The sequence below is a fragment of the Mercenaria mercenaria genome, unplaced genomic scaffold, assembly GCF_021730395.1.
Source record: "Mercenaria mercenaria strain notata unplaced genomic scaffold, MADL_Memer_1 contig_1717, whole genome shotgun sequence".
Lineage (NCBI taxonomy): Eukaryota > Metazoa > Mollusca > Bivalvia > Venerida > Veneridae > Mercenaria > Mercenaria mercenaria.
The window spans coordinates 37852-59127 of NW_026459718.1; the positions used below are offsets into that span (position 1 = coordinate 37852).

The 21276-nt window shown below is 35.7% G+C and overlaps 1 protein-coding gene across 1 annotated transcript in view; it reads right to left on the minus strand.

Moving 5' to 3' along the window:
* LOC128551803 (leucine-rich repeat-containing protein 27-like) overlaps nt 1-14483 on the minus strand; it is a 48744-nt gene extending 34261 nt beyond the window's left edge. Inside the window, exons 1-5 of the mRNA XM_053532718.1 lie at nt 14073-14483; nt 9612-9804; nt 6168-6317; nt 5064-5162; nt 419-653 (exon numbers count right to left, since the gene is read on the minus strand). Coding sequence (XP_053388693.1) covers nt 419-653; nt 5064-5162; nt 6168-6317; nt 9612-9804; nt 14073-14351 — 956 coding nt within the window. The 5' untranslated portion in view covers nt 14352-14483. The remainder of the gene's footprint in view (nt 1-418; nt 654-5063; nt 5163-6167; nt 6318-9611; nt 9805-14072) is intronic.
* Between the last annotated feature and the right edge of the window lie 6793 nt (nt 14484-21276).

A 21276-nucleotide genomic window follows, 5' to 3' on the forward strand; every position in this document is an offset into this window, starting at 1 on the left:
CTCTGGTCTGGCTGATTAATACATAAGAATATTTTCCTTTCAGTAATTTATTGCCAAGCCATGGCCCAATTATGTTATCTGGACAAAAGACGTTACGCCATGATTTCCAGTAAACTACCTTAAATCACTAAATTGCTATTCACATGGATATTACTTTTCCAAAAGTTATGAATTTTAAACAGTAAAGTAAGATGAACTGCTTAACTAAATCTGACTTCTCTAATACATGTATAAATCACATACTGGTAAGGGAAGTTATTTATAACTGGATTTCACAATAACAATCATATTATTACAGTTGTAATGTTGTTTCCAAACAAAAGATTGAATAGAATAATGAAATTAAGGAAAAATAAGTATTATATCTATTTTTATCTAAAGGAAGTATAAGTTACATATCAATATTTTATGTACATACTTGCTTAAAGTCCCCATAGCACCAGCTTTTTTAATTTTTTCTTCTTTTGTCTGTTTTATTGATGTATAGCTGACAGGTCTATGTAACTGTACAGTTTTATTCAAAGGTACAATCTGTCCGGACGCTGCACGTTTGGCAGCCTCCGTAGACAGGGTGCGTTCCTGAGCTTGTCTGTATGCGTACTGTTTGAGATCACCGTCCTCATCCCAGTCATCGTCACTGGAACTAGACCCATCTGAAAAATAAATGTTATTTAATAAGATTTTGAGGTCAGTAGATCAATAATGTGTACCTGCATCTGGCAATGTCACTGACAATGAGGTGGAGTGGAGTGGAGCGATGCTCGAGTTTCAAGTCACCATGAATTTTCTGATTAAAACACTACGAATATGAACATAGTCTCCCCATTTAGTCAACTAAGTTGCAAGTGTACATATAAGTCAATAAGAATCTTGTCAACTGATACAAGGTAAACCCCTTCTACTGCACTATACAATTGATTTATATAATATATTATGTTCAAGCTGCATTTGCAAATTGCCAGATTTTTTTCAAAACTGATGTTATTTATCTTGGCTTTACAAGTTGCAGGAGTACAGACTGTTATGGTACCAATAAATTTTTAAAAGCTTATCATCTAACTTGCTCTTTTCTTAGAGGATCAATAAAATAAAAAAAAAATGAATATTTTTAACATCTGACTGTATACAAAGAGCAATTATAATAATATAAAATTAATATGTTAAGTGAAAAGGGATACATGATTGTGTAAAGCTGCAAGTAGAAGGATATGTGTACATAAGAATAGCGAAAGAAAACACAGCAAAACTTAAAATAAATAAACATCTGATCTGAACATACCCCTCTCTCAAGTTCTTCTTTACCAATGCTGGCATAAGAGGGATATTTATTTTCCTGTGTACATTAGTATGTGATATCCTTTACATGTTCATTCTGCATACTGCAGCTTTCATGTACACATCTGATCACCCTTTAATTCACTATGTGTGCATGTATAACTTACCATGTGTGCATGGCAAAAGTCCAGTTCATGTGTGCATAAGACAGTTGCTGCTTATGCATGCAATAGTTCATTTGTGTACAATATGAAAACTGCTGCCATCACATGGAATGGTTCATTCAGTTCATATGTGCACACAGTAGCTAATACTGTGTACAGAATGGTTCATTCCATGTGTTAATATGAAAGCTACTGCCTGTGCATGAAATTGTTAATTTCAGTTCAGTTCATGTGTGCACTCAAAAACTGTCTCCCGCACAATGTCATGTGATGGTTCAGTCTCGTGCATGACCACTAAACCTACTTCTATGCATACAAAGAACCTTGAAAAATTCCATGTCCCTTCTGTGCCACCATACAATCTTTCAATTATTTATATCATTTATTAAATGAAACTTATGTTAAAATATCTTTTCATAAATGAAATTGAAGCAGAAAGTTCTTTTGAGACAGCAACGTGTTGCCCAAAGACAAACAGACAACAGTACAATGAACGTTCCCTAATTCCTTAATAAGTACAAAATGTGCTACTAAACAAACTGATGTGAAGGGGGGATGATCAAACATTAACAGTGCTGTTAAACTGTAAGTCTCAAAACACATGTATTTCAAAACACGGTGGATGCAAACGGTGCTTTCACAGCATTTTCCCTTGCACGTCAACTGTGCTATGTCACACAATGTACCTAGACTATCACCCAGGTCATTTTCCTCACAACTGACAAGGTTTTCTGGGATATTTTCACAAGGTTCTTCTTCTATAGGAAACTGCTGCGATGCTAGCCTTGCAGAATGCGCCTTTATACTGGCATGTGCAGAACGTCTAAGACCTGTCCTTAATCTCTGTGGCATACCGGCTGAAATAGTGGCTGTGGTTTGAAAACTTAAATACAAGTCTGACGAAAAACCTTAGTCCTGATGTACCTAACATTATCATTTTGTGAATCAAAATAACCTCTGCAAGTAAAAATTTTACATTACTCATGAAATTGCTAATAAAATTTGTTAAAGACAAAGTGATGTTGTCTATTGATTCGATTGCAGGACATCTGAAATTTATAATTAAAAATAGTAACAAGCCATCAGGATTGTATGATGAATTTATTCATTTTGATTCAGAAATATCCTCTCAACCTTTCAAACATCCCCACTCCCTACATCCCACCTGAAAAATAATAGTTTAAAATACTTGATCCTCATTATATGTCAAAATTTATGATCTAGTTTAAAAGCTACAACGCAATACAGTGAAACATCCTTCGCTTTGATAATTGAAACTAATACTTCCTTTTATGAAGATATTTGAAAGGCAGAGTATAAAATCATACATCTTTGACAAACAAAATGGTATTATATATTATGTGACACCCTGCACTATGCAAAAAACTGCTCACAGCTTTTTAACAATAGTCCTAGAAGCTTTGTGATGCAACTACTGTTTCTCAGGATTGTCATGTTGTGATGAGTTTTTCGAAATAACAGCGTGAGATAATGTGAATCTACCATGCCCTTCCAGTTCCATTAACTGCCTTTATTAAACCATTTGTGTCAATATTACAAAAAATGGATCTAAATACATGTACCTATCTTTCAGCATCTTTTAACAACTTCATGGTTTCTAAAGGCATTTTAATACCAGTAAAACACAGAATTAATTCTAGATGATGTTCCATAAAACTGTGCATTACCATTTTTTTTTAAATAAATGCACTGTTTGATCAGACTGAATGATTGTGCTCTATAGGAATTTGAATATTTCAACAGGCTGTTATTATACGACATCTGTTAAAACAAGCTAACACTAGAATGACGTCACATTAACTTGCAGTAACATCAATGTATTTGGTGCGACTAAGAAAGAGCGCTACTATATTTTATCTACTGTTTTAGATTAAGGGACTATTTATACACTCAGGCGGTAATACGTCGTAAAAATAATTTCACCCAATGTATAACCGCCCATCATACATAAATAGTGTTAAAACACACTTGCTATAAATTATTTCTTAATTACAAATATCGAAATGACCACACACAACATTAATTTTGTGGAACATTTCAGTGTAATTCAAATGATTGTTTGCATATAATTGCAAACAAGCTGAAGTCACTGTTGTTGGCTGCTGTTTAAGGCATGTCATTATACATGTTTTTAGAAAGTACAGAATTAAGAAATAATTTTATAATAGCAAAACCGTGTCTTAACACCATTTATACATGATGGACAGTTATATGTCGGGCGTTTCAATTATAATATTACACACTTATAAAACCTTTTTCATTCCTACCTTCATTATTTCACTAAACTTCACTAAATCCACACAGATAAACAAAGTAGCTAAATAATAAAGCATCTACAATAAATTCATTTACTAAGAAAAAGGAAAAAGATTGTAATGAAATAGAGATTTCATCCCTCTAAAACACACTGCAAACTGGTTTACATATAACAAAAGAGCATAAATTTGTGTTGTCTGCATTAAAATGTTCAACTTCCCCTAACAGCAATCAATGTCACGCATATATTCATTTCACCTATGACATCTCACATAGGTTATTCTCAGACAAGTTATACCACATGTAGTTAAGCTTGAATAGGCACATATGCCATTAGAGATCTTAGGGCACGATTTAGTCTTTGTAATGCTCTGCTGCATTCTGGGTGCATCTGATCTACTAAATCTTCATATTTTTCAAATACAAATGTGCAAGAAAAATGTGAAGGGACATGCCTAAAGAGTCAACTTGGAGCTACGCCACACTCATGTCCCTGGTAGGTTCACCTGGTATCTAAATACAGACAACACAAACAAGAGCTGTCAAACAAAACAGCATGCTCAACTATCTTCATTCTTAGTAGTGAAATAGGGCATATCTGCTTTTTTTCTTCTTTCTTTTTTTTGTTGGGTTTTAAGTTATACTGACATGATTCAGGCCAAGGGCAAATTTTCCAGCTTCTGATGATGGAGGAAGACCCTAAGTAACCCCTCTGGGCATGTTTCAGGCATGGGCAGGCATGAGGTAGAAACACTGACCTTCCATAAGCCAGCTGGATGGCTTCATCACAGTTTGAAACCCACATTGATCAAAAGCAAGTGATTCAATTTCATGTTAAACCTCGAGTGTCATTGATTTACTAATACCAGAGACTGAAACTGCATGAAAGCATAAACCAGAATTATTAAGGATAAAAGGGACATAATTCATGGAATCTTTCTGCCAGACTCAAGCATCTTGTATCAATGGGTGATGATGTGGAACAACTTCTTTAAGTCTGAATCAAATCAAATTAATAATAACAGAGATAAAGTGCATCAAAACTTTAACCTGTAGGTCTATAAAAAAGTAGAGGCATAATTCATAAAAATAATGATGAAAGAGTTATGACCCTTGTGCAATACAATATGGGTGAGGATCAGGAGGATTTAAGTTTGAAGCATAACAAAGATAAAGCCAAAGGGCATAAACACTTTAACTATGCCTTGGATACAGATACCTATGCCTGGGTGAGTACCATAGCTCTCCATTTACTTTGTATAGTCAAGCTAAGAGGTATTATTGATATCTTTTCTATAAATATAAAAACAGGTGTATATTTTTCTAAGTATAGTGCTTGTTCTATACCAGATTTGCTCTGTTGTTGAAGCAGGTTTAACGCTGGCAGTCTTGACGGTCCTCCCGTCGGATCACTATGCTGTCGTATGACCGCTTTACGTGCCTTCTCTAAGATTACATTATACAGGAATAACATGAAACATCACATGCAATGATATCTACACAGTAAGTCATACAAAATCCAGAGAGCTTAGATTAGTTTCCGTCTTTCTATATACCTTATTCTGTCAGCTAATGTAAACATAAATCATTACAAAAAAAGTATATTTCCTCATCAGCATTACGGTACAAAAAAATCTGCATTTTTGACAACTTCAGTTACATCAAAATTTATTTCATGTACCTAAATTTATGTAAGAAACATATAAATCTGAGGGAGAACAATTTAAGCCACTTTTTTGTGATATGATTAACTTTTTACTTAGGGCAGTGCACCTGTAATGACAATGGGCACTTTCTGTGTGATTACATAACCATTATGCAATTTTAGCATCCTTCAGTAATAACAGAAAACTGCAGTTTTACAGCAACTGGAGAATGCCAAAAACGCATATGGAGAATATGTAATCGAAAGGAAAATTCTGATTGTCAATACGGGTCCTCTACATCAACTGAAAGAAAAAAACATGGAGACTTAACAACTCAGAAACAATTCTAAGCTGAAAAAAATATTTTGAATATCCTTTCAATCAGGGTTCTTCATTTGATCATCTCTGAAAATACCTTAGTCAAAAAACAAGCGATACATTGTATATCTTTTGCTTTGAAAAAAAAAAAAAATATTGTTCTATAAATTGGAAAATAAAACAGTGGAACTTCCTATTACCATCTCTATAAATACAGAAGTTTATATAACAAATTGGAAAGTTGCTAAATAATCAGGTAAAATAGCTGGAATTTTTGTTTTCCAAATTTTAGGTTTTGAAAACTGTTCAAATAAATAAAATCAAACTTTGCATCTCTTAAAAAGCAACCATAACTGGCACATGAGATTTTTAAAGAATAGCGACACTGTTTTACACTATACAACGTTGTTGTACAATTACACACTAGACAACTTTACTGTCCTATGTATTTATAAATTAAATTAAATATCCTTAACGCAATACTCACTTCCATTCAAAAGCTTCCCTGAAGCCTTGGCTTCAATCATTTCTCGTAAGAATTTCAGGATTTCATTAGTTCCTTTCTCAATAATGCTTTGTGGTGGAAAGTCAAGTGGGTTATTAGATATGTTGAGACCATGCAGAGATTTAATCAAACCTGGAAAATAACATAAATGCGTCATCAGGAATTGAGTATGGGGTCATTAAAGAAAACTTCCCATTTGGGAAATCAATTTGAGCCACACCACGAGAAAACCAACATAATGCATTTGCGACCAGACTGGATCCAGACTGTTTGCTAACGGTTTCTCTAATTGCAATAGAGTTTGAAAGCGAACAGTATCGATCCTGACCAGACTGCGCATATACGCAGGCTGGTCTGGATCTATGCTGGTCGCAAATGCACTATGTTGGTTTTCTCATGGTGTGGCTCATTTATGGGATTTCCCTACTTCCAAAATTGGGAAACTTGTGACTAAATATAGTAACTTGTTTCCTGTTTGGGAAGCAAAATCACCATTTTCAGACTAGCTCTATGCATAATAATATACAAGGTACCATTAAATACAAGAGCTCGTCGAACACAAAATGCCCCCCTTGATGCATTCATTAATTGCACAAGGCACAGAAATTATATGCTCACTGTAAACAAAAGTTCTACCATTCTGGTTTAATGTGACCTTGACCTTTAACCTATTAACCTAACAAGAGATTACAGAGTGATCTTGGCGCCATCCACTGTTCCAAACTTCAAGACTAGTTCAAGGTCAAATTTCATTTCGGTACAAAACAATGTGTATGTGGTCCAAATTTGAAAGCTGTGGCTTGAAAAAAGTGAAAGCAGGTCACTAGATCAATTTCAAGGTCAAAGTTCATTTCGGTAGACAGAACTATGCATGTGCTTCAAATTTGGAGGCTGTAGCTCGAGAAATGTTAAAGTAGGTAATAGGTAAAAATCAATGTCAAATTTCAATTCAGAACACAAAAATATGCATGCGGTCCAAATTTGAAGGCTGTAGCTTGAGAAATGTGAAAGTAGGTCACTAGGTCAAAATCAAGGTCAAATTTTACTTAGGAACACAAAACTATGCAAGTGGTCCAAATTTGAAGCCTGTACCTTCAGAAATGTGAAAGTAGGTCATTAGGTCAATCTCAAGATCAAAATTCATTTCAGTACAAAAAACTATGCTTGTGGTCAAATTTGAAGGATGTAGCTTGAGAAATGTGAAAGTAGGTCACTAGGTCAAAATCAAGGTCAAATTTTATTTTGGAACAAAAAACTATGCAAGTGGTCCAAATTTGAAGCCTGTACCTTCAAAAATGTGAAAGTAGGTCACTAGGTCAAGATCAAGGTCAGCTCATGTCAAGGTTCATCTTGCCACTTAAAACTATACATGTGGTCCAAATTTGAATGATGTAAGTTATGGACATGAAGATTCTAAGTTTTTCCCTATATAAGTCTATATGAACCATATGACCCCTGGGGCGGGGTCATATTTGATCCTAGAGGGATAATTTGAACAAACTTGGTAGAGAACCACTAAATGATGCTACATTACAAAATATCAAAGCCATAGTCTTTGTGGTTTGGACAAGAAGATTTTCAAAGTTTTTCCCTATATAAGTCTATGTAAACCATGTGACCCCCAGGACGGAGCCATATTTGACCCTAGGGGAATAATTTGAACAATCTTAGTAGAGGACCACTAGATAATGTCATATACAAAATATCAAAGCCCTAGACCCTGTGGTTTTAGACAGGAGGTTTTTCAATTTTTTTTCCTATATAAGTCTATATAAACCATGTGACCCCCAGGGTGGGGCCATATTTGACCCCAGGGAAATAATCTGAACAACATTAGTAGAGGATCACTAGATTTTGCTACACACCAAATATCAAAGCCCTAGGCCCTATGATTTTGGACAAGAAGATCAGAAACCGTTTAACTGTTCCTGGCCAATGCGACCTTGACCTTTGACCTAATGACCTCAAAATCAATAGGGGTCATCTGCTGGTCATGGCCAACCTAACTATCAATTTTCCTGACACTAGGCCAAAGCGTTCTTGAGTTATTGCATGGAAACCATTTTACTGTTCCTGGTCACTGTGACTTTGACCTTTGACATACTGACCTCAAAATCAATAGGGGTCATCTGCAGCTCATGACCAACCTCCCTATCAACTTTTGTGACCCTAGGCCTAAGCGTTCTTGAGTTATCATCCGGAAACCGTTTTACTGTTCAGGGTCACTGTGACCTTGACCTTTAATATACTGACCTCAAAATCAATAGGGGTCATCTGCCGGTCATTACCAACCTCCCTATCAACTTTCATGATCTTAGGCCCAAGTGTTCTTGAGTTATCATCGGGAAACCGTTTTATTATTCAGGGTCACTGTGACCTTGACCTTTGACATACAGACCTCAAAATCAATAGGGGTCATCTGCTGGTGATGATCAACCTCCCTATCAACTTTCATGATCCTAGGCCCAAGCGTTCTTGAGTTATCATCCGGAAACGGATTGGTCTACATTCCGACCGACCGACCGACCGACCGACAGACCGACCAAAAGTGTTCTTGAGTTATCATCCGGAAACCGTTTTATTATTCAGGGTCACTGTGACCTTGACCTTTGACATACAGACCTCAAAATCAATAGGGGTCATCTGCTGGTGATGACCAACCTCCCTATCAACTTTCATGATCCTAGGCCCAAGTGTTCTTGAGTTATCATCCGGAAACGGATTGGTCTACATTCCGACCGACCGACCGACCTACCTACCGACCGACCGACAGACATCTGCAAAACAATATACCCCTCCTTCTTCGAAGGGGGGCATAAAAATACTCTTATAAATCTGAAAGAATTCTAAAAATTTCTGACATTGAATTTCTTTAATATTCTTAACAAAAACTTCTATCTAATATTTGTATTGAATTAACGGACTTACTATGAATAACATATCTTTCACTGTGTATATAATGTAAGTTACACAAAGAATTAAAGAATAAAACACCTTTAACACTGTCCAGCAACAGAACACAATTACTATACATGTAAGCAGTAACAAGTTTCCTGTTTGGGAAATGGAGGAAAACCAAGAAGTTGACTACATTCTGCTGTGAATTAGAACCATATTGATTTTGGTATAAAATCATCAGAAAATCATGTATGTACAAGTTTAACTGTTTACAACTTCATTATCTATTTTCTTATTCTCATTAAAATTAATTTTCTCATTCAGGTCACTGCCTTTTTCTGTTGTATATAGATTCAATATAAAGCTGGCGTATTGTAGAGTTTACAAGTTTACATCAATCTGAATTTGGTTCTTCTTAAGTTTAATACAAAGCCATCAAATCACGGATGAGATGCATTCAAAGTTCTATATCACATTGACTGCTCATATAAACATTACAACAATACACGTAAGTGTTTTTACACCTACCTAATTCCAGAGGTAATGTACGTAGATTGTTACTTTCTACAAGAAGATTCCTGAGATTTTGATGACGCCCAACGTAAACACTTGGTAGCCTAACTAAGTAGTTTCTCCTCAGGTCTAACCATTTAAGGTTAGGCAGCTTGTCAAATAGTTCATCTGGTATTGTTGTCAGCTCATTTCCTTCCAGGTATAGATACTGAAAAGAAAAAAATATTCTCTCATATTTTGTTAGTTCTCATAAATCAACAAAAAACTGATAAAGATTCTCTGATACAGCCAATCATGGAATATAGTTCTATATATTTCACACTTGGTTAACATACAAACATCTAAGGTTCACAGCAGGTGACAAAAGAGCACGAGACGAGGACTGCATGCAGAATCTCCCACTCAATTCTCCTAGTCTGAAAAACAGAAGAACTCAGCTTCTCCTTCATCTATAGTCAATTGTCAGCTCTATCCTGCCATGGTCATTTAACACTTATAAGAGCTAAAAGATTCATTTAAACCAAAGGATTAGGAGATTTACATTGTAGATATTCATGTGACAAACAGTTACATTTTCAGTGTAAATCTCCACCATATACAAATTATTTCTTTCCAAGAATTGTAACTGTATAGAATAAACTGAGTGACAGTGTTGTGCATGCTGAGAAAATCACTAGCTTCAAAACAGGACTTCAGCATGGATTAAAAGAAAGCATATCCCTCTCCGACTGCGTTTATGTCAGGTTTGATCCTACAATGTATTTCTTCAGATTCAGAAAAACTACTGGACTGATACAATACTTGACGACTTTTTCTCGGTTTTTTTTCTCTTCTTTTTAGCATCACCTGATACAATAAGGCCAGTACAATTATATGTCATATGGCAATATTCAAGCTTTTGATGGTTCAGGAAAACCCCAGGCGCCCCTCCAACATTATTTCATCACGGTCAGGTACCTGGGTAGGACTACTAACATTCCATTAGCCAGCTGTATGGCTTCCTTACATAAAGAATTCTACACCCCAAGCTAGGCTGTGGCATGAACCCACATCGATGAGACAAAGTGATTTCAAGTTAAATTTATCCTTAACAACTTGGCCGCAGACGCCCAACATGACATGACAAGCGTCTACCATGAATTGCTAGAAATTCTGCTAAATGAAATAACAAGAGCTGTCACAGGAGACAGCGTGCTCGACTATTTCGATGCTGGATAGTGAAACTGGGCACATCTGAGGAAAATGTCACTGGAGAGTTTAATAACTCCAATGATGGATGAAGATAATGCACAATAGCTTGAGTCTGTGTCAAAAATATCAAGTAATAAGACAGGTAAATATAAAGTGTATCAAAACATTATATAACTATAATTCTAAACAAAAAGGGGGCATAATTCATAAAATATTGGTGCAGGTCAGTTATGCACCTTGTGTCATATGATGAGGATGATGATGTGAAACAAGTAAATTCGATGAATTGGTATCCACCGCCGAAAGGGTTTGTGGTGAGGAATGGCAAAAAAATATATCCGGCAAAAAGTTAAGGATGTTAATAAGAAGCAAATAATTTCATTAGTCAAAATCAATTTAACAGAAAACAAATGTTTAATAAAAGAGTACATAATAAATGTATGATACTTTGATCCTGACTAAAGAATTTATTTTGAATGGGATATGCTTACTGTAGTAAGCTTAGCTTTTAAAATTAAATGCAGTTAACTGAAATGTGAGCTTGAAGTTTAACTGGAACGAAATATTGTCTTTGAGTGGTTTGGCACCAGGTGTTGCTGTTTAAAATGTACATTTGAACTTAAAAGAACACCGGTAAGATATCTTGAACATGGCTGAGGACAAGGTTTGTGCAGTCACAACTTAATATATTTATTTTTTAGGGGGTGGGGGTGCGGGGGAACAGGAGAGGAAACAAAATTTCACATGTTGATTATAAATCTTGATGGAAAATTAAAAAAAAGGGTAAAAGGGTGAAGTTGGGGGGGGGGGGGGAAGCAGAGGATGCATGGTCAGTAGTGGGCATGACTGGGGGGAGGGGGGGGGGGGGGGAATGGTACAACTTGCATGTTGATAAATAATCATGGAAGGTTTGAAAAAAATCTAAAATAAGAAATGAAAAAAAATTTATAAAAAATTTGGAGGGGGATGGAGGGGGGGAGGGGAGGGGGGTTGGGAGGGGTAGGGGGTGTGACCAAGGCAAGTGGGTGACCAGGTGTGGGTGCACAACTTCACATGTTTATAATAAATGTTCACAGAAAAGAATGAAAGAAATTTAATGAAATTCTGCCAAATGGTAAATTTGTTATGTACAAATATGTGGATTTTTAGAAAATTAAAGAGCAATAACTCTAAAGTTACAAAAGAAACCCGTTCGAAATTGTGAGTGCACAACCACATTATAGTGCTCTAAATTCTGTTAAAGTTTCATAGTTCAAGGTTAAATATATCAAAAGTTATGATGCAGAAATTGCCATATCTATAGATCTATAGTACCCTATACACTGGCAGGGTTTCCACTGGCCTTAATTTTTTTTTCGCCACAAAATATCGAAGTCGGTGATGCATTTCTGGGGGGGGGGGATGGGGGCCTGCATGGGGTGTATTCTCAAACACACTGTGCATGTTGCAACAATTTGTAATTCTTATAGTTTATTTAATTGTTAAAATTTCCATGGGTTGTGTGGGGGGGGGGGGTCAGGGGGCTTTCCCCCTGGAAATTTTTGAAGTACAGGCATGAAGCTGGAACTTATATTTCAAATAAAAGGGTTTTGAAAATCAAACAAAAGTTAACAGTCTGATGCAAGATTAGAGTCAAATAGAGATATACTTGTTGTTGTATTTTGCATCTAACAAAAGTAAATTTTATATAAAAAATAATTTGCATAAGCAGGTCTTCCCTGAATTACCAAAATTAATCGGAAATTGGGGTCGCAAAAATGTGTGACAAACGAAAAAGGGGGCAATCTAGACTAGCATTATTTATAAAATGAAAATTCATAACTTATTTTCTACGGCCAGAGTTAATTTTTACCATTGACTTCTGCTTGTTTATCGCAGTTTTTCATTTGAATTTGCCAAAATCAATCTACGATCAAGATTTAAAAATTATTGGAAATTATCGCGGATGTCCCGTCGTTCTACAAAATATAACTTTGAAATGGCTACTTTGACACTTCTTTTGTGATTCCGCTCGTTAAAACATGTATTAATCAGATTTATACGAAAAACATTGCCGTGAAATTTATAACTGATTTGTGTTTTTCATTTAACACCTGTCATTGACTTTTTATTCAGCCCGTGATCATGATTTTCATTTCTTTGACGATAACAGTAAACTACCTCACCAAATTACTTCAATCAATGATGACATATGTAAAGGCGGAGCTAAATAATTTTGCCGATAAAATACGTCACGCATTGTACATTCAAAGCTGTCAATGGTTTGTCCATATTTTATCAAAGATCGAGATGCACGTGGCAGCGTTGTGTAATGGATGGCGAATCGCTAATCCCTCCGTTGGTGACACGCTGTGTATTGTGAATTATGAACGGAAACGGCCGCGGGTAATATTGATTTTTAGGCTAGATAGAGAAAACTTTAGCAAAGAAATACACATTATAAAAAAAATACATGTACGGCAAAATATTTTTTCGCCACTTTTTTTATTTTTTTCGCCATTGGCGACTTTGGCGAATTGCAGCGGAAACCCTGCACTGGAAACTTCTAAGAGCCATAACTCTGGCATTACTTGGGCAATCTGTCTGAAACTTGATGGGCCCCATAACCTCATAGTGGTGAACATGTATATGAGTACATGAGTATGTAGTATCTACATCTTTCACCCAACCATTGATTTCCGACTATCACTGTGCGGCCCAGTCAATACGGATATATATAATATGAATTAAGGCATCGCCTAGAATTGGGATTTATCATTAATATATTCAATTTACAAAGAAACTATTCACTACTCAAAAGAAAGTGAAAATTCGCAAGAACCTATTTACTTGAAACAGCCAGTTTACATTTAGTGTCATCATACCTGTTACATCCAATATCATACTTTGCAAAACTTATACCATCACGGTGATGTCATTCGCCGCGTTCTTGTTCTGGCTTTGGATTTTATTTTCTTATTTTTGTTTGCACTCCCCTTAGAACTCCTAACTGTTTAAAAGATATCTTTTCAGTTGCATTGAATCTGTACACTTTTCAAATTGAAAAAAGGAATAAAAGAAACATGTTGGCGTGGTTTACGAATTTCTGTGACTGATTCGGGGTGCTCTGTTCCTCATGCAGACAAGCAGTCTGCGGACTGTACATAAAACAGAACTGAAGTCATCGAAAAAATTGCCTCGGTATATGCAGACAACAAAACGAATAACTATATACCGACGTTACTGTCTCGGGGATTTTAAGCCCTATTAAGGCAAATACTTAAATAAAAAAATGTATATGGTTACTTCTATTTGTGGCATTTCCATTATCTCTGATGGAATCTGTCTCATTTTCTTGTGACTCAGATCAAGGGTGTTAGTTCCCAATCTTGCTGCTTCTTCGATCGACCGGAGGATAGCCTCTTCCTGTTTCTTGGTCTTTGCTATGCCCCTTTCAGTTGGGGAATCTGTGCCAGAAGGACACGGTGAAGCATTATTCAATCTTTCAAGTTCACTGGAAGTAGAATCTCCATTTTCAGAACGAGCCATCTCCAACGACTCATCTGCATCTTGCATGTTTGTCATGATGTTATCTTGTGGCAAATAGATGTATTTAGGTGAAGTGTAACTAGGGAGTGGTTTAGTATTGATGGCTAATCTGTAATCTGTCTAAATGCACGGCTATAAGAAAATCTTAACATTATTTTGTTCGGCATATGTAAGTCGCCATCTTCCAAAATGGCCGATAAACAACCCAATCACCCAGGTGATATTGATCATATGGTACAAATAATCCAATCAAATTCTTGCGGGAAAATGAAGTCACGCGCACCTGCCATATTCAGCAGCCAAGGAAAGAGCACTCTTAACCCCAAGAAAGTGAGACAGGTAAATAAATGTTACCTTTTTTACACTTTTTAGCTGGACCATTGAAAGAATAGGTAGCGCTGTTGGACTCAACCCATGGGGCGGCATCGCCGTCCCGATTTGGTTAAGTTTTTGTATGTAAGCTGGTATGTGGGAACACAGGCAATCGGCGTGTGACTTTGACCCCTTATGAATGATGGACCCCCCACTCTGTTCTCTACAACCCAGATCCCCAACATAATAACAGAAAAACACATTTCTAAAAAAAAAAAAAAATGCTATATATAAAAAAAATATTTTTTAGGTCTAAAAATAGAAAAACACTTTGACTTCTCTAGAGGCCATATTTTTCAATGGATCGTCATGAAAATTGGTCAGAATGTTCACCTTGATGATATCTAGGTCCAGTTCGAAACTGGGTCATGTGCGATCAAAAACTAGGTCAATAGGTCAAATAATAGAAAAACCTTGTGACCTCTCTAGAGGCGCTATTTATCATGGGATCTGTATGAAAGTTGGTCTGAGGGTTCATCTTGATGATTTCTAGGTCAGGTTCGAAACTGGGTCAACTGCGTTCAAAAACTAGGTCAGTAGGTCTAAAAATAGAAAAACCTTGTGACTTCCTTAGAGGCCATATTTTTCAATGGATCTTCATGAAAATTTGTCAGAATGTTCAACTTGATGATATCTAGGTCAAGTTCGAAACTGGGTCACGTGCGGTCAAAAACTAGGTCAGTAGGTCTAAAAATAGAAAAACCTTGTGACCTCTCTAGAGTCCTTACTTTTCAATTGATCTTCATGAAATTTGATCAGAATGTTTGTCTTGATGAAATCTAGATTGAGTTTGAATATGGGTCGTCTGTGGTCAAAAACTAGGTCACCCGGTCAAATTAAAGAAAAACCTTGTGTACGCAATAGGGGCTGCATTTTACACTGGATATTCATAAAATGTAGTCAGAATGATTGCTTTGATGAAATCTAGGTCAAGTTAGAATATGGGTCATCTGTGGTCAAAAACTAGGTCAGTAGGTCAAATAATAGAAACCTCTCTAGAGGTGATATATTTCATGGGATCTGTAAGATAGTTGGTCTGAATCTTCATCTTGATGATATCTAGGTCAAATTCGAAACTGGGTCAACTGTGGTCCAAAACCAGGTCAGTAGGTCTAAAAATAGAAAAACCTTGTGACCTCCCTAGAGGCCATATCTTTCAATGGATCTTCTTGAAGATTGGTCAGAATGTTCACCTTGATGATATCTAGGTCAAGTTCGAAACTGGGTCAACTGCGGTTAAAAACTAGGTCAGTAGGTCTTAAAATAGCAAAACCTTTTGACCTCTCTAGAGGCCAAATCTTTCAATGGATCTTCATGATAACAGGTGAGCGATATAGGGCCATTATGGCCCTCTTGTCTTAAAATACATTCCATTTGCATAGCTATCAAAATCTACAAAGTGTTGGACAATATTTAAAAAATATCAAAATATACCATCAAGGCATTATCGTTACTACATGATACAAACTGTTCAAAAGCATCAACTTTTGACTCACCAGTATTTGTGACTCCAGACATCATAGCTTATATATGAGTCAAGCATACATAAGCAAACAATTAACACATGGTGGTGTGAGCAGATGTAGAATAATGTATTTTCAAAAACTTACTTCCAGTCAAAATATTTATGAGTCGAAAGTTGATGCTTTTGAAAGGTTTGTTATCTTGTAGCAATTTAATGTAACAAACAAAATTTGGTGATTTCTGCACTAACGGCATGTGTGAACTCCATTTCCAACTTTTTCCATTTCGTTTGGCCAAAGCCTACTAATGGCTGTGATGTTACTCTTGTACTCCCATTTTCCAAATTTTCTAAGGTTTTCTTGTAGAATGTGAGACTCATGCTGGCTATTGAATTGATATTCAGGTTAGCAGTAGTATCATGTGCAAATAATTGAACTTTGGATTCAAGGAGGTCATTTATATATAATAACAAGAGCTGCTGTCTGTTGACAGCTCGCTCTACTAACATATTTGAAGAATTGATGGAAATATGGGGTCAAAATATTACCAGAGATTTTCTTGACAAAAGAAGAGAAATAGGTAAGACAAACACTATACCTGTATTTGTGGATATGGATAAGTCTTGCAGCACTATATGGCAATGTGTGACCATGATGGTTATCAAGTGTTCAAAGTTTCAAAGCCATAATATATCAAACAGTTTAGACAAAATATGGAATGGTATGCGAAACTCGACTAATTTCTGTGTCACAAAAGGGCAATAACTGAACTAAAGTCCTAATTCAAGCTATGTATCTTGCCTACATACGTAGACTATGATGGTAAACAAGTGGTCAAAGTTTCAAAGCCATATGACAAACAGGTTAGTCAAAATATGGACTGGTATGAAAACTTTAACTGATATCCAAGTCCAAAAAGGGCCATCATTCAGCCAAAATAGTTGACAGAGTTATGTGTTGTTGCCTATAGATGGAGATCATGATAATAAACAAGTGTTCAAAGTTTCAATGCCACATGTCAAATAGTTTTGACAAAACGTTGACTTGTACGAAAACTGAGTCTAAAAAGGGCCATAACTCAGCCAAAGTAGTTGACAGAGTTATGTAATATTGCCTACGGATGGAAATCATGATGATAAGCAAGTGTTCAAAGTTTCAAAGCCACATGTCAAATGCTTTTGACAAAACATGGACTTGTATGAAAACTGAACCAATTTCCAAGTCCAAAAAGGGCTGTAATTTAATCAAAATACTTGACAGAATTATTTATGGAATCATGATGATAAACAAGTGGTAAAAGTTTCAAAGCCACGTGTAAAATAGTTTTGACAAACATGGACTTGTTATGTACTCTTGTCTACAGATAGAGACTGTTACAAAATGTACGATAAACAAGTAATAAAAGTTTCAAAGCTGTATGTCAAACAGTTTTAACAAATATGAACTGGTACGAAAACCTTAACAAATATTTGTAAGTTAAAAGGGGCCATGATTTAGCCAAATCCATGATGGAGTTATGTACTCTTGCCTAAAACTGGAGTGTTGAAAGTTTCAAAGCTTTATCTCAAAAGGTTTTGTCAAAATGTGGACTGGTACAAAAAACTTAACCAACATGTGAGGCCGACGCAGACACCGACACTGGTGCCGTGGTGAGTAGGATAGCTCTACTTATTCTTCGATTGGTCAAGCTAAAAATAGTACAGACTCAAACATGTTTCTAATGTGGCATAGCCCAAACAACTTTTTACAGGCCTTTGGTTCATTAAACCAATGTATGAAGATGTCTGTCAACGAAACTAACTGGGAAGAAATGGCATGTCTGTTTAGCAGATTTTTTAGCTCATTTTGTTGAATGGTTTTTAGTATTTGAGCCTAAATTAAACATAAGAAGAAAAAAGCAGTCACTTCAGATTTTAACTTTAGGCTTATGGAATAGAGAAATGTAGTTGAGAAATAAAGTATTAAAGAAATAAAAGATATATAATGAAGAAATCCCAGACAGCACTAGTCATCCAACAATCAATCCGGAATTAGTAACTATCCTTCCTCCCTTTCAGTTCCATTTCATTGCCTCAGTTCAATACAACTCGAATCCTTACCCTTGCATGATCGTAAGAGGCGACTAATAGGGTCTTAACACTTGGTTTTGCTGTAACTCTGTGATTCCAGCAGGTATGCAAATTTTGATTCCATACCTCATGTTTTTATTTCAATGTAAATGAGATGTGAAACCAAAATTTGTAGTCCTGTTTGGCACCATATAACCTACACTGTGTTGGTGCGCCGTAAAACCCAAATAAATAAATAACTCGAATCAACCACACCCAAACAACCTACACCTGGTAAAGGTTTTGGGGTGAATATTAGTGGCTATCCACATTATTTAAGAAATGGCTTGACACATTATTCTTATGTCTGATGTTATGTGTCTGCAATCGTTTTAGCAGAATAGCCTTTAATGGACCTGAACACAGAAATTTAATTTACGTTCTGACGAATGCAATTAGGCTGAAGTGTTAGAAGAAATTGAGTTAATAAAACAAAGACTGTCACTTATATCTTTCCTTTGGAAGAATGTTGCAAATTAATTTTGGTTTGTAACTTCTTCCCCTGAAATGTTGGTATGATTATTGAGGCAAGTTGCAATCAAGATGAAAAATTTAAGCAGTCTGTTATGATTCTCTATTAACCTTTACCCTGCTAAATTTCTATAATGAACTTGTCCATCTTTCAATTTGGACAATACTATTAACTGTTAAAAGGGGTGTTTACCAAAAAAGTAGTGACTGAATGGCGAACAGTGCAGACCATGATCAGACTGCACGGATGTGCAGGCTGATCTTGGTCTGCACTGGTCGCAAAGGCAGAATCACTTGCCACTAGCAGACTAAGGGTTAAAGACAGTAATACTGTCTCATATCTTATTAATGGATTTAAATTAGCTGTGTTGGAAAACATACATAATGGCTAAAAAGAAGATGATTTTAGATGTTAAATTGAAGTGCATAAAACCCTTCTTTTTTGTTATTCTGCAATCTATTGCTAGAATATCTAAAAGGTAGTAATAAAAAACATTTCTTTTAAGAAATGTTTGTCACTTAATCCCTAAATAGGATCAACTAACTTGGAAATAATGGCTACTGGTATTTAGAAAATCTGCCGCTTAATCCCTAAATGGTATTAACACGCAAGGGAGATGACTTTTTAGAACACAAAGGGACTTGAAATGAATAAAAAATAATACTGACTGAACATTTTTCAGTTTTTGAAACTTTTGCATTAGAAGAGATAATGTTGTAACTTGTAACTTTTTCACAAGCATTGTGCCATTATCCACCTCAGTATCAATTTTGTATGTATTACATAGCAGTGTTTTTTTCCACTGATTTGGGAATGGGGCCTGGGCATTTGCAGTTGGGAAAAATGTGTCATAAAATGCCTAAATTGGGAATCGTTAAAAGTGTTATTTTTTATTTTAAGAAAAAATTTAAGAAAAAAATGGTCATAAAATTTATCATTTTGCATTAAGTTGTGTTTTAAATGTTGATTAAGGTCTTGTTTGAAAAGTTGAACTTTGGGAATTTTAGCTTTGAAACTGGGAAAAAACATACTATTAATTTGTCATTGGGATTGGGGCCCCCGAATTGGCCTGGAAACAAAACAAAATACTGCATAGCTATTACTTAATAAACAAATTTCTCACAAATTACTGGATTGAACGTTATCAAATTCCATTTTACATTGCAAATATTCAAGGATGTGATCTCCTCTTTTTAGCTGATTTCTTCTTTTTGAACAGAAATGTTTAAAATAAAAGTCATCAGACTTTTCAGATACATGTATGTGCAAAAATTGTAATATTTTTCTTCTTTTTTTTTGGCCAGTGGGCAGTCTCATTGCAGATATTTAACCTAGTTTGCAGTAAAAATATTTGTCCTACTGGTAACAATATAGATACATGTATTCAACCTAATTAGCACTATATATATTTTTCCTAGGTTACAGTGCAGATGTTTAACCTGGTTCACACTACAGATATTTTTCCTAGGTTACAGTGCAGATATTTAACTTAGTTGGTAGTACAGATATTTTTCCTAGGTTACAGTGCAGATATTTAACCCAGTTGGCAATACGGATATTTTTTCTAGGTTACAGTGCAGATATTTAACCCAGTTGGCAGTACGGATATTTGTCCTAGGTTACACTGCAGATATTTAACCTAGTTGGCAGTACAGATATTTCAACTTGTCCTAGGTTACCAGGCAGATATTTAACCTAGTTGGCACTACAGATATTTTTCCTAGGTTACAGTGCAGATGATTAACCTAGGTGGCAGTTTGCATTTATATTTATCTGTATTAACAGTCCATACCCCATTTCAGGAAAACTTGGAAGCATAACATAGCAAGAGGTCAAAGACCACTAATTCAAAAAAGTACAGGGAACTTACTGGGAATGAGGTAAGTGTATACCTGGGAATAACGGGTAATGTTTGTCCGTTCTGATTGGTCAGTCATGTAAACAAACCCAAGAAGAGATTATTTTTTTCAAAATGGAAATTGATGAAGCTTGGTCAGGATGTTCCTTGAGTAATCTTCTTTCAGAACTGTTTAAATGGTTCTGCTTTGTTTTTATAGTGGCAGCCAGAGCTAAAAATCTCCTATGCCTCTACTCTGATTTTAAATAATTTCATAGAAATGTTCATTGTACACAAATGAGCCTTGGGTGACCCTTCCAGTGTTGTTCAAATTTCTACAGTTTGTAGAAAATGACCACCAGTGGTTATTTTTGTGTAATGTTGAAAAAATCTTCTTGCCAGAAATTAGAAGCCCAATTCAAAAATAATTTTACAGTTGAAACTTTATGAAAACTTTCATGTAAAAAAACTGTTGGTCTGATTTAATTCTCTGAATTTTTTTTAGGTGAAATTTTTAAAAGCCATCTTGATTTGTCAAAATGACATGGCTGCCAGTTTTCCCAGTATAACTCATTAAAAAACTTTGAAGATTTTTTTTGCTGAATTAGTGGCCAGTTTTAAAAGTAAATGGCCGAAAAGTTTGTTGTTATGCCTGTTTTAGCTGTGATGCACTGATGAGCAATAAAGGGCCACCATGGCCCGCTATTGG